This window comes from Engystomops pustulosus, chromosome 1 (assembly GCF_040894005.1).
Source record: "Engystomops pustulosus chromosome 1, aEngPut4.maternal, whole genome shotgun sequence".
In the NCBI taxonomy this organism is placed as follows: domain Eukaryota; kingdom Metazoa; phylum Chordata; class Amphibia; order Anura; family Leptodactylidae; genus Engystomops; species Engystomops pustulosus.
This window is the reverse complement of record NC_092411.1, coordinates 24,350,940-24,365,397: the sequence shown is the minus strand read 5'-3', so window position 1 is coordinate 24,365,397 and position 14,458 is coordinate 24,350,940. Positions and strand designations below refer to the sequence as shown.

At 40.2% G+C, this 14,458-nt stretch overlaps 2 protein-coding genes across 6 annotated transcripts in view; one reads left to right on the top strand and one right to left on the bottom strand.

Moving 5' to 3' along the window:
* The window catches only part of CDC20B (cell division cycle 20B), a 36,127-nt gene that overhangs the window by 17,099 nt on the left and 4,570 nt on the right, over positions 1 to 14,458 (bottom strand). For all 4 annotated transcript variants that reach the window (XR_011853177.1, XM_072136143.1, XM_072136135.1 and 1 more), the window contains exons 3-4: positions 2,380 to 2,599; positions 114 to 256 (exon numbers count right to left, since the gene is read on the bottom strand). Coding sequence is in view for 3 of the 4 variants with exons in the window: in XM_072136143.1 (XP_071992244.1) it covers positions 114 to 256; positions 2,380 to 2,599 (363 nt within the window). In the remaining variant the exon portion in view is untranslated. The remainder of the gene's footprint in view (positions 1 to 113; positions 257 to 2,379; positions 2,600 to 14,458) is intronic.
* On the top strand, positions 4,101 to 13,348 carry GPX8 (glutathione peroxidase 8 (putative)). Of its 2 annotated transcripts, XM_072136160.1 has the most exons (3): positions 4,101 to 4,363; positions 5,030 to 5,291; positions 11,864 to 12,538. In XM_072136160.1, exons 1-3 carry the CDS (start codon positions 4,157 to 4,159, stop codon positions 12,025 to 12,027), a joined length of 633 nt encoding a protein of 210 aa, XP_071992261.1. In that variant the 5' UTR covers positions 4,101 to 4,156; the 3' UTR covers positions 12,028 to 12,538. The 2 variants fall into 2 exon arrangements, with proteins under 2 accessions (XP_071992261.1, XP_071992270.1); XM_072136169.1 differs by lacking the exon at positions 5,030 to 5,291 and having other exon boundaries at positions 11,864 to 13,348.

Below are 14,458 nucleotides of genomic sequence, written 5' to 3'. Positions count from 1 at the left end.
AGAGAAGAGGATATGAGAGAGGACAGCAGGGCTGAACTTGTTGCATTATCCCATAAGGATTTTTACTGTAAAGTGATTTTGGAGCGGAAGTCACTACAGAAAATCTGACTTACTTGAGGTTGCAGAAATGATAATTTTTTCTGATTTAGACACCTCCTGATGGTTTTCTTAGAGATGCTCTTAGGTCCAGAATCTTCTGACTGATTCGGTTTGGAAGTGGAGTCCATCACATTGACATTGGATGCATCTGTGAGGTCTGTAATGTAATTATAGACTATTACCATACTTTTCTGTATCAGTCTTTGCAATGAGTTATCATAATAAAGTCATATATATATTATAATATATAATATAATCACTGCAGAGACAGCATAGTGCAAACTAAAACCATTCACATAAAGTGTAAGAACCCAGCAACCAAAAATAGTTCATGCAGAAGATTCGGAAGCCTGAGCCATTACTGTCAACTCTCACTGCAGTGCAGAACCTCTGCAAGAACTGTGTCCCAGCCTAGAGGTGTCTAGAATAGACATAATGGGGGACATTTATAAATGCTTCTACGTCAGTTTTATTTGCCTGGTGGAGCAGCTTCCCGACAAATACATCAAAAGCTATAAGCCCCTTTATATATCTGCCGCAATAGGGGGATGTGGCTTGCATCAAATTCCTACTTTGAAATCACTGTGTCTATTTTCCCTGTACTGTGACATCACTGTGTGTATTATCCTTGTACTGTGACATCACTGTGTGTATTATTCCTGTACTGTGACATCACTGTGTGTATTATCCCTGTACTGTGACATCACTGTGTATTCTCCATGTACTGTGACATCACTGTGTGTATTATCCCTGTACTGTGATATCACTGTATGTATTATCCCTGTACTGTGAAATCACTGTGTATTATCCCTGTACTGTGACATCACTGTGTGTATTATCCCTGTACTGTGACATCACTGTGTGTATTCTCCATGTACTGTGACATCACTGTGTGTATTATCCCTGTACTGTGAAATCACTGTGTGTATTATCCCTGTACTGTGACATCACTGTGTGTATTCTCCATGTACTGTGACATCACTGTGTGTATTATCCCTGTACTGTGACATCACTGTGTGTATTCTCCATGTACTGTGACATCACTGTGTGTATTATCCCTGTACTGTGAAATCACTGTGTGTATTATCCCTGTACTGTGACATCACTGTGTGTATTCTCCATGTACTGTGACATCACTGTGGGTATTATCCCTGTACTGTGACATCACTGTGTGTATTATCCCTGTACTGGGACATCACTGTGTGTATTATCTCTGTACTGTGACATCACTGTGTGTATTATCCCTGTACTGTGACATCACTGTATGTATTATCCCTGTACTGTGATATCACTGTGTGTATTATCCCTGTACTGTGATATCACTGTGTGTATTATCCCTGTACTGTGACATCACTGTATGTATTATCCTTGTACTGTGACATCACTGTGTGTATTATCCCTGTACTGTGACGTGACATCACTGTGTGTATTATCCCTGTACTGTGACATCACTGTGTGTATTATCTTTGTACTGTGACATCACTGTGTGTATTATCCATGTACTGTGACATCACTGTATGTATTATCCTTGTACTGTGACATCACTGTGTGTATTATCCTTGTACTGTGACATCAGTGTGTGTATTATCCCTGTACTGTGACATCACTGTGTGTATTATCCCTGTACTGTGACATCACTGTGTGTATTATCCCTGTACTGTGACATCACTGTGTGTATTATCTTTGTACTGTGACATCACTGTGTGTATTATCCATGTACTGTGACATCACTGTGTGTATTATCTCTGTACTGTGACATCACTATGTGTATTGCCCCTGTACTGTGACATCTGTTCCTGCTGTCATCTCAGGTTGTGACTGTTTCCTGCATTTGTTACCTTGGCTGCCACCGCGGGTCTCATACCAACCCCTGCGGTGGTCCAGAGGGTCCACAGACTCTTCCCAAAGAGACTCTGAGACGGTTCATCCCTCACGAACTGTGACAATCACTGTGTGTTGTTCTTGTACTGTAGCATCACTGTGTGTTGTTCTTGTACTGTAGCATCACTGTGTGTTGTTCCTGTACTGTAGCATCACTGTGTGTTGTTCCTGTACTGTAGCATCACTGTGTGTTATTCCTGTACATTGCTGATTGTATTAACTCTTTACTATAACAATTCTGTGTCCATTATTCCTGTACTATGACACCACTGTTTTTATTATCCCTGTATTGTGACATTATTACAGTACTATCAGTGAGCTGCAGTTGTTTTCCTTTTTTTCTGGAGGGGTAATATCATAACATTTTATTACAAATGAAGTGACCACGGTGACACTTACATGGTAATAATACCAACTGTTCTGGTGTTCGCCAATATTCATCAGATGACCCCAGTGACAGCTCGGATGAGGGGTTACTCAGAGTGTGCTCCTGACCTTGTGCTTGACAATACTGCCATCTAGAGGAAATGGGACTGCTCGCTACAGGAATGTGTCTGGCGCGTCTTCTTAAGATGCTCCTTTTGAATCTTGAATATGAAATCTTTCCAATATCTGGAGTCTAATGTAATCAGAAATAGATTGTAAATGACATTTAGACTAAACAATGTATCAAACATATTTGGTATAAGGGAAGAAAAGAGAAGGAAATAATAGCTATTCATATTTTATATATCAGAATCATAACTCTCAAGCTATTGTGTAGAAATGTTTAAAACATTACTTGTATTAAACAAGTTTGAAAGAAAAACATATTTTATTTTAAAACCTAAAGGATTGCAGTATTTTTACATCACCCTTCCCCCTCTGGTTCTATAATGTAATGAGTACAATTAAAAAAAAAACTCAATACATGTATTATCCCTGTACTGTGACATCACTGCATGTATTACCTCTGTACTATGACATCACTGTGTGTATTATCCCTGTAATGTGACATCACTGCATGTATTACCTCTGTACTATGACATCAATATGTTTTATTCCTGCACTGTGACATCACTATGTAATATATCTGTGCTGCAACATCACTTTGTGTATTATCCCTGTACTGTGACATCACTGTGTGTATTATCCCTGTACTGTGACATCACTGTGTGTATTATTCCTGCACTGTGACATCAATGTGTGTATTATCCCTGTACTGTGACATCACTGTGTGTATTATCTCTGTACTGTGACATTACTGTGTGTATTATCCCTGTACTGTGACATCACTGTGTGTATTATCCACGTACTGTGACATCACTGTGTGTATTATTCCTGCACTGTGACATCAATGTGTGTATTATCCCTGTACTGTGACATCACTGTGGGTATTATCCCTGTACTGTGACATCATTGTGTGTATTATCCCTGTACTGTGACATCACTGTGTGTATTATCTCTTACTGTGACATCACTGTGTGTATTATCCCTGTACTGTGACATCACTGTGTGTATTATCCCTGTACTGTGACATCACTGTGTGTATTATCCCTGTACTGTGACATCTCTGTGTGTATTATCTCTGTACTGTGACATCACTGTGTGTATTATCCCTGTACTGTGACATCACTGTGTGTATTATCCCCGTACTGTGACATCACTGTGTGTATTATCCCCGTACTGTGACATCACTGTGTGTATTATCCCCGTACTGTGACATCACTGTGTGTATTATCCCCGTACTGTGACATCACTGTGTGTATTATCCCCGTACTGTGACATCACTGTGTGTATTATCCCTGTACTGTGACATCACTGTGTGTATTATCTCTGTACTGTGACATCACTGTGTGTATTATCTCTGTACTGTGACATCACTGTGTGTATTATCTCTGTACTGTGACATCACTGTGTGTATCATCCCTGTACTATGACATCTAATATGCCTTTGTATGTTTTTCTCCTTTTTTCATCAAATTTCATCATTTAGTGTTTTAGTAGAACATAGGATGACATCCATGAATCAGCGGCTCCTCTTGCTCTCGGTGGTCCTGCCACACAGGCTATAGACACCTCCAGCCCCCAGCTGCCTCCTCCGCCTGGGACCCTCCTCTGCTCTCCAGTTACAGACTCCGCTCCTCCCCTGCTACATTCCAGGGACTTGCTGAAACTTCCCTGCAAAATCTCCAAAATGGAGACTCTGCCTCCTCCTTACCCCTTCAAATGCTCTTCCCCAAAGGCGAAGGTATTTCTCGTCTTCTTCTCTATGGTGGTTTGCACGGCCGCTTTATTTATTTTACAGCTTAAATTCTTCAAACCAAGAGGGAAAGATTTCTACTCATTTGAAGTGCAGGATTCCAAGGGGAGGACGGTATCGCTGAGCAAATACAGAGGCAAAGTAAGTGACCCCCTCATAGCTCCTGTGTGTAGCATAGTGCCCTAAATATACAGTATGTATATAATTTAACATAATGTAATATTACACTAACATTTTGGTGTCAAATTGTCAATTTTGGGGAATGTTTACACTTGGATTTGGGTCTATGCCTTATATAATGATGTTTTGGGATTAAAGTTCTTAAAAGTTTATACATTTTTCTACCCATAACTTTTAATAAGGTTGGGTAAAACACAAACTATATTACAGCAATGTGCACAACCCCCAAACAATGTATCTAATTGTGTATATGATGGTGTAAACTTATATCCGATCACTGCCATAAACTAGCAACATACCAAAATGTTTACACTTGGATTTGGATCTATCCCTTATATAATGGGATTATAGTTCTTAGAAGTTTTAGGTCTTTTCCTATAACTCTTAATAAGGTTGTGTAAAACAAACTATATTACAACTACAGTATGTGCACAAACCCCAAAAAAGTATCTAGTTGTGTATATGATTGCATGTCTACACTTGTATCAGGTCACTGCCATAGACTAGGAAAATGCTAAAATTGAATGGTAATTTCCAGGAATATTGGACGTTATGTACTGACAGGGTCTGTATATAGCTTACACAGTGACAGTCATCACAATGAGATTCTGCTCTTTTCTCCTACAGGCATCTCTGGTTGTAAACGTGGCGAGCGCCTGTCAGCACACAGATGCAAACTACAAAGGGCTGCAGGAATTACAGAGGGAGTATGGGCCGGCTCACTTCAATGTCCTCGCTTTCCCCTGCAATCAGTTTGGGGAATCAGAGCCAAATTCTAACCGAGAGATAGAAGCCTTCGCTAGAGGGAATTATGGAGTCACGTTCCCCATGTTTGGCAAGATTAAGATTTTGGGCACCGAAGCAGAACCTGCATTCCGCTTCCTAGTAGGTGAGTGTATAGGAAGAATATACATAAGACATAAATAATCAGGGCTGGCGCCAGCGCTGGGCATTTCTGGGCGAGTGGATCCGGAGCTGCTGGGGGGGCCCACATAAGGCTGTACGTTAGGAATCCATGAGGGTGAGGAGGGTTGTATCTAATGAATGCATAGGGTTTGAGAGTAGCTCTATATAAAATACCAATGAGGGGGGCTGTATATGAAATAACAATAAGGGGGCTTTATATAAAATATAATATTATAGGGAACAGAATATTTTAGGGAACAGGAGATTGTTTTAGTTTCTGAATTTTTAATGCCGCCATGTGAGTTTACTGCCAAGGCGCCCACTGAGGCTCTGTCGCCCAGGGGCCTACTGATACCTGGAGCCAACCCTGATCTTCATACATGACCTACTCACAGGCCAAGGTGGAACCATAAGAACCAATACCTTTAGGGGAGAACATCTCTACCACCTGATATATGATAGCATAAAATCCTTAAAAAATGTTATATAAAATCCTCTTTATGCCTCCAAGACAAGAGGCCACCAAATCACTTTCATATGACATGGTTTTGGGGTCCCTGTATACCCAGCCTGTAAAGGGACCGGATTAAACTACCAGCCCGTCAGCTACGGTATAAAATGTCCTTTCTAGAATCACTCCTCTCTCATTTACCTATAAAAAAATCTTCTCCAAAGTTATAAAAATGAGCAGATTAGAGTCATATCTTGCCTGAGATGAGTCTAGTTTTGAGGCTGCAGAGAGAGAGTCACTTCAGACACCCCTATATTCCGTTCTGTAGCAGCTAGAACCCTGCTTTTGGTGTCATATTAAAAATAATACAATTTTAAAGGCTTGTGGTTTTGTGAGCTACAGAATTGGAGATACAGCCAGTCAAAGAAATAGACGGGAACCAAATCTTTTTCTGCATTTCCAACTGACTGCCTTTATTTCCTGTTATAATAAAAATAATCTTTATTTATATAGCGCCATGAAATTCCGCAGCGCTTTACAAATCATTTATGTAGCTCACAGAACCACTAGCCTGTTGGGAAAGATGAGATTATTCTCTTTAATATAGAATTTGGAACCAAAAATCGAGGCGTCTGAATTGACGCTCCCCCCACCAGCCTCTAAGCTTGACTGATTTCTGGAAAATATGACTCTTCTCTGCTCATTTTCTCATGATATTGGAGTTGATTTTTTATAGGTAAATTTTGAGATTTCAAAAGAAAAAATAGAAATTCTCAAGGAAACATTTCATAACCTTCTGAGGATGAAGGCAGTTTAATGGGGTAAAATCTGGTGACAGGTTCCCTTTAAGGAAAGGTAGTACAAGCTCACAGTATACAGAACTGCTCCTATATAGAGTCAGGAGTCAGAGCTTCCCTGATCAGATATTGCTGACCAATCTTATGGCTTTGGTCCCATATATTAACCCCGTTTTAAAACCTTCCCGCAGTGTAATCCATTAGAATACTATAAAATACTGGTGGAACACACTTGGAACATCACTTAACAAAGTCTGTACTTAGGTCGTCCTAACAAACAATGTAGACTTATTCAGAAACTCTCCATACAATGTCCTCGGTGACCTGCAGCAGGGGGCTGGGTGGACCATGAACAATCACAGGTCTTGTATTAGTGAGGTAAAACATGGCTACATTTTTGTGATCTCAATTGTTTTTCGTGCTTTGTTTTTTTTGGTTGACTATCACAGAATAAAGAGAAATAAAGGGAATTATAGATTGGAAACAACAGGATGTGAGTGTATTGTTATTAACTTTTATTCTTATTACTAAAATTTAAAAAGACAAAATCCATGTGTAAATGTCATGGTGCCTATAAGCACTTATATATACTATACATATACAAAGGGTCAGAGCATAGGAGAGTCTCATATGGTGTGAGGAACAACCCCTATTATACAGTTTCTGTTCTAGAGTTTATTCTTTTTCATTTGTGAGGGAACAGCATTAGTCAGGGTGAATAGTGGCTGTATGAGGGATCAGCCTGAGGCTTAATATAAGCCACCATATGTAACACTGGCCACAAACACAGCGGAGCTCTGGAGCAGGGGGGTAACTTGAGGGGGTGCAGAGGTTGCGATCGCACCTGGGCCCAAGAGGTTTAGGGGGCCCTTATGGTGTCACTTTCCAATATGAGAAGACTATTACCAGAGGTCGCATTAACGCGTCATAGACGCATGATGAGGCGCCATTACCCCCCAAAATAATTGCAATGTGTAAAAGTACGCTCGGCAATTATTCTGTGTAGCGCGCAGGCTGAGCAGTGCGGCGCACGCTGCAAAGGAGGTAAATATCAGAAGATTGCTCGCCAGACCGCTCAGCAGGACACATGATGCTGTGATCCGTGACGGCGCTGTAGAGACTCGAAGCGAGAGCGCCGGCCCTGGCCGAGACATGCGGGCTGCTCATCATGCTCTCCCTGCATGTTCTGCAGGCCTGTGCAGCAGCCGCCAGTGTTGTGATCCTGGCGGGACCTGAGAGCAGTGCCGGGTGAGTGTGAGCTGCGGCCGGGGTTTAACCGCACACTCTGTGGTCACTGCACTCTGTGTATATGCTGTGTGTAGTGTGTGCGTGCTGTGAAGATGATTTTCATGTTTAAATAGCGTCTGTTAACATTGTATACAGCTATGAGTTATATATTTGTACTACATCTATATTTTTTGTATTCATACTAGCTTCCTTTCAACCCTCCTTGTGATTGACAGGTGGATAGGTGCTACAATGAAAAGTGCTACAATGTATTGTTATTATGTCAAACAGGTAGCCTCACATGGAATACAAGTTATATACAATCAGTATCTACTTGAACTGTTCATTATTCCACTTTTTATATTTTACTATCTTATTAAATTGAATCCTTTAACCCTTTGTCTTCAGGGCAAATGAAACCTTAAGGCTGCGTTTACGCATTGGGTTTTGTTTGCGCATGCGTTTTCAAACTGCTGAAGAGATTTGCCTAATTACATCCATGTCAACATTGCGTTTACAAAACGCATGTCTTATTGCAATGGTAACACATGCGTTAACGTTTTGTTAGCTCATTCGTTTTTTAGCATTTTTGTTAACACATACGCTAACAGAGTGTTAACGCTTGCTGGTTTGGAAAGGAAATGTTGACAACATTGTATTTGGGCAAATGTCCACTCCAGCTGTTTAAAACCACTTGCGTTAAACGCAAACTAAAACGCAACGCATCGCACTCGCAAGTGTTTCCTTTGCCCTGTAGACAAGGGGTTAAACGACTCAATTTAATAGGATAGTCTGCATATTTGTTAGTTATAAGATAGTAAAATATTAAAAATAAAAAGTGGAATAATGAACAGTTCAAGTAGATACTGATTGTATTATCCCAATTCCACGTGAGGCTACCTGTTTGACATAATGACAATACATTGTAGCTCTTTTCAATGGTATATTAAGAATTAAATTGTATAGTGGTTGTGATAGGCTTATCCACGTGTCAATCACAAGGAGGGGTTGAAAGGAAGCTGTGCCTGTCCTCCCCCATCCCCAGAAGAAGCCGAGGGTACTTGGCGAGATGTACGTTGCGTGGATGTAGTGCCCAAGTCAACGCAGGGATAGTCTCTCTTTGTATATGTCTAGTACATATAGGTGCTTATAGGCACCATGAGATTTGCACATAAAATAGTTTTTTTTTTTAATTTTAGTAATGGGCAAAAGCTTTCAGTGCTATGAAATACCTGAGTGAAGTTGGCCCCCCCACCTTGTTCAAATCAAACAAAATTGGTATCAAACGTTTGTGCTACGTTTGTGCTGGTTTGTGCAGCAGAAATTTTCGTTTGTGCCGCCATCGTTTTCGAGATTTTAATGAAAGTTTCCAGAGGTCATCAGAGGTCAACCAGCCCCCCCCACATTGCCCAAATCAAACAAAACTGGTGCCGAACAATTCTGCTACGTTTGTGCTGGTTTGTGCTGCACAAATTTTTGTTTGTGCTGCTTTTGTTTTGAATATATGAGCAAAAAATTAAAGTTCAAAAGTTCAAACAGCCCCCCCACATTAACGGAATCAAACAAAACTGGTGTCAAACATTAGTGCTACGTTTGTGCTGGTTTGTGCAGCAAAAATTTTCGTTTGTGCCGCTATCATTTTTAATATATTCATACTTTTTTGCAGAGGTCATCAGAGTTCATTTCTTCCAAAGTATAATGTGTTTGCTAGCTCCCCCTGGTTGACCTCTGATGACCTCTGGAAACTTTCATTAAAATCTTAAAAACGATAGCGGCACAAACGAAAATTTCTGCTGCACAAACCAGCACAAACGTAGCACAAACGTTTGACACCAATTTTGTTTGGTTTGAACAAGGTGGGGGGGCCAACTTCACTCAGGTGAAACAGCTCCAAAAAATTCCACTCCCATCCTGCTGTTTCCAATCTAGAATTCCCTTTATCCTTTATACTGCACTTGAATGGTCGTGTACACCCGTGTGAGTGTTTGTACAAAAAGACCATACTCTATAACTTTATTGCTTTTTTTGGTTCAGGTTATTCAATGCTCCAGATCTGAATGAGAATTACTTCACCCCTTCCTGCAGGCAGGGTGTTATAGAGCAGGAAGAGCTGAGCCGATTGTGCACAATATGGGTTATTTATCTATTGATAAAGTCGCACATCCAGGAATTGCGACTACTTTTGCCACTTATAGGCCCCAGTGGGACAGGAACTGGAGCAAGTTGTAGCGCAATTCTACGCCAGGCAGTGTATAGGGTCCTATCTACAGGCAGCATGTTATAGAGCAGGTGGTGCTGAATACATTGCACATAGTGCTCTATCTGCAAGGAGCATGTTATGGAGAGAAGGAGCTGAGCATATCATACATAGGGGCAGATTTATCAAGTGTCTGAAAGTCAGAATATTTCCAGTTGTCCATGGCAACCAATCACAGCTCAGCTTTCATTTTACCAGTGCTCATGAATATTTTAAAGGGGAGCTGTGAATGGTTGCCATGGGCAACTAGAAATATTCTGACTTTCAGACACTTGATAAATCTGCTCCATAGTGTCCTATTTGCAGGCAGCATGTTATAGAGCAGGAGTTGGTGAATACATTGTACTTGATGTCTTGTCTGCAGGCAGCATGTTATAGAGTAGGTGGCGGCTCAGTGGTTAGCACTACATGAAATAATTTCCGTGCTCTAATAACAATAATAATCTTTACTTACATAGCGCCCTTATATTTCGTAGTGATTTACAAATCATAGGGGATACATCCATGTAACGTAATATTATATTTGTAAGTACAAACATTCATATGGAACAAAAGGAGTGAGGTTCCCTGCTCACAAGAGCTTACAGTCCTTGCTCTATAACATGCTGCCTAATTTACATTTTAAAGGAAATCTACCACCAGGATCAGGGATTGTAAACCAATTACACTTAAATGCTGGTGTGTTCAACCTCTGGCAGGATCTGCTCTTCTTTTAGTTCCTTCTGCTTCTGTTTTTAAGAAAAAAGGCTTTAAAATGCATGAGAATGAGCCTCAGGGGCTCCATAGATGTTGAGGCTCATTTGCATAATTTTAAAACCTTTTTCTTTCTTGTAAAGACAAGGTCATAATGAGAAAAATGGATCCTGCAAGTTGGGGGCACACATCGGCATGTAAGTGTGGTAGATTTGGTGGTAGATTTCCTTTAACTTATCAATCAAAGTCTATAGCAGTCACAGGAGAAGCCAAGCAAGTACCGTTCATTTTACAAATTCACTTCCCCAGTTTAAACACACACATTGATATACCCTAAATGTGGCCATACTTGTGAACCAAAAATCTAACTAATGTGTATGGGGACCGCCCCCATTTTAACATGTCCAACATTTTGTTCCCCTGGGAGACAATCCACTGCTGTGAAGTCTTAATGTTTTTATGTTGTCTATGAATCAGATAGCAAAAACTAATTTATTATCTATTCGTTATGTTTACCTTCAAAGAAATCTGCCATCAAAATCAAGCATGGATAAATCAGGGACACCTCTTCATAAATCTGGGCACTGTGACTGTTGTCGTCTAATTATATTTGTTATCCATGACCTTCTACCTTCTCTCCTTCCTTCTAAAAGCAACTTGAAAAATCATGCAAATGAGCCTGAAGGGTTCTGTGGGGTGTTACTAGAGCCCCTCGGTGCTGCAGATTCGAAGGCTGTTGCAATAAACAGAATATGTCTCACCCAACCCTCTAATCTCCTTCCACTTTCTGCCTTTGTATTCTTTCAGCAGTGCAGGGAAGGGAAGACCTGCTATGCTCATTGTAACAGCCTGTGACACTCCAGCACTGAGGGGCTCTGGTAACACCCCAGAACCCTTATGGCTCATTAGCATAATGATAAACGTTGATTTTTAGAAGGAAGGCATGGAGAACAAATATAAGAAGATTACCACAGTCACAGTGCCTGGATCTGTTAGTCCCTGGTTTATCATGATGGATTTTGATGGTAGATTTCCTTTAATTTGGCATAAATACAAATATAATAAATGTACTACTTCAGCTCATGAATAAGCCAATGTAGACATGTACCTGTATTTGTATTTCAATTTAGATTCAACCAAGAAAGAACCTAGATGGAATTTCTGGAAATATTTGGTGAACGCTCAAGGTCAAGTCATAAAAACATGGAGACCCGAGGATCCTGTGGAAAACATAAAAAGTGATGTGGCCTCTATTGTCAGAGAACTCATAAAAAGGAAGAAGGAGGATCTCTGAGGTTATAAGAAACCTTAGACTGGACTGTTACAGAAAAAATTCCTGAGTGGACTTATTTTTAGTTTATTTTTTGTTTTTTTTAATTTTTTTCCAGCGCTTTTGTCAGTTTACAGTCTATTGAAGAATACCTCCAATCCAATAAATGCCCTTACCGAAATGTGAAATATTGGTTGTGAAAGAATTTAAGGAAGATATGATACTCTCAGTAGGTAGTTGGTCATAATAGTCGAAAAACAGACATTTACAAATGATATTCTGTGTAGGCATATTTATGTAAAGCTGATTTTGCAGTGCTTTGGGCACATTTTTTTGTGCTAGGACACGGCTATATAATGAATATAATTATTTATGGAGATGTGACCAGGGGTGGTACTGATCCATTGTGTACCTCGTCCTCTAATGGGCCCAGAATGGACACAACATCAGGACTCTAGGGACATTCTTTCTAAAGTTTCCAGGTTTTTTGCTATTTAGCAGTTATTTTATAGCCCCTCTTACAAATATAACATACACATTATATGTTCATACACGTACAATAATAACGGTGTAAACTCCATTTGTGCAAAAGCTTTATGTAAATTAGGTTTTTCTACTTTCCAGAAAGGGGCACAGACAGGGCCCAAGCCAGGAATCCTTCTGTCTCATTAGCATAATTTTAAAAGTTTATTTTAGAAGGATCTGGATAACAAATATAAGAAGATTACCCCAGTCGCAGTGCATGGATCTATGTGTAAATGTCTCTGGTTTATCATGCTTGACTTTTGATGGTATATTTCCTACCTGAATGTTTGCAAGTGTTTACGCAAAATGATGCCCACCCGACAGATGCAACAGGATGTCTAAACGTGGCTTACATTATCCGCCGGCCCCCCATAGAGGTTATCAGAACGGGCATAGAAAGCCCCAGTATTGATATATCCCCCCTCTCTTATGGGTTTATGCAAAATTAAAGGGGGACTTGCACTTTTTCTGCAGAGCAAATGGTCAGGCTCTTATAAGGTTTTTTTTAGAAGCCCAGGGTCCCACTAGGAAGTTCCCTATGGAGATCTATCTGCATGTGTCAATATGCATGTTATCTGAGGTTCACATGTTCCTGACAAACTGAACTTTTTTTTTTTTTAGCTAAGAAACCACTTAAAAAACACCTGTTTTTTAAACACATTTGTTACAATTTGACAACTTTGAAAAAAAAAAAGTTTTTGTTACACGCTGAAGCAATTACAGAGTTTTTTGGACATGTTTATTCGTTTTCATACGATGGCAGAGATTGTCTTCCCATCCTAAAAATCTTTGTTCCATATTTCTTCCAGACACTTTATAGTAAATTGTCTCCTTGTCTTGTTACTTTGTAGTTCTATAGGTATGATGTCATCTGCCACTTACTGACAGCTTTCAGCAGCTGTCAGTGTAAGGCTGCGTTCACACGTTGCATTTTGGTTGCGTTTGCATTGCGTTTTAAAACGCATTACAACAGCTGAGGAGAGGTGAGAGGGAGATTTGCCTAATTACATTAGTGTTAACATTTGCATTTACACGCTATCTTATCGCATGCGATCAACGCTTTAATCCATGTTTTAACGCATGTGTTAACATTGCGTTAACAAGTGTAAACAGTAATGTAATTAAGCAAATCACCTCTCCTCAGGTGTTGTAATGCGTTTCAAAACGAAATGAAAACGCAACCAATATGCAACGTGTGAACACACCCTGACTAGTCATTCAACGCTCCAGTTGGTTATTTTAAAACATTAGGTGAGGAAATACAGTAGCCACCATCAACTTAGGAAATCAGATTTGGCTTAGATATATTAAAATCCATACTGTTATGATCCGAGTTATGATCCGAACTATAAGCCAGAGCTTTATTCACAATTCTGAATTATTTGCTGACTGTCCTTAGCTCATTTTAGTGATTTTTCTTCTGGGAAGTGTAATGTATGTGTGTTAAAAGGCCAATGACATTTTTTTAATTCAGGAACAAAAGTGAAAGTGACTTATCTGATACCCCAGCAAGTAAAGGGTGAGGGGGCCGCCATATTGGATCAAGGGAAAGTTTTTTTCCAATGGGAAGGTTCCTTGTGCTCTGTGTTCAGTACCATGGACAACACGTCAAATAGCTATGCATCACAAGGGACAATCCAGTTGTTATTGACACTTTTGAAATAGTTTCCGGAGACAATTTTTGTCTTCTTTGATATGTTCCATGACTACCTTCCCAATAGAGAAACACCCCCTGGATACAATGGGGGTCATTTACTAAGGGCCCGATTCGCGTTTTCCCGACGTGTTACCCGAATATTTCCGATTTGCGCCGCTTGTACATGAATTGCCCCGGGTTTTTGGCGCACGCGATCGGATTGTGGCGCATCGGGGCCGGCATGCGCGCGACAGAAATCGGGGGGCGTGGCCGAACGAAAACCCGACGTATTCG

Bases quoted from the DNA above. Each gene is read 5' to 3' on its own strand.
- GPX8 (XM_072136160.1), top strand. From the start codon at position 4,157: ATGGAGACTCTGCCTCCTCCTTACCCCTTCAAATGCTCTTCCCCAAAG. The intron at 4,364-5,029 runs GTAAGTGACCCC...TTTCTCCTACAG, and splicing joins TGAGCAAATACAGAGGCAAA to GCATCTCTGGTTGTAAACGT. The intron at 5,292-11,863 runs GTGAGTGTATAG...ATTTCAATTTAG, and splicing joins TGCATTCCGCTTCCTAGTAG to ATTCAACCAAGAAAGAACCT.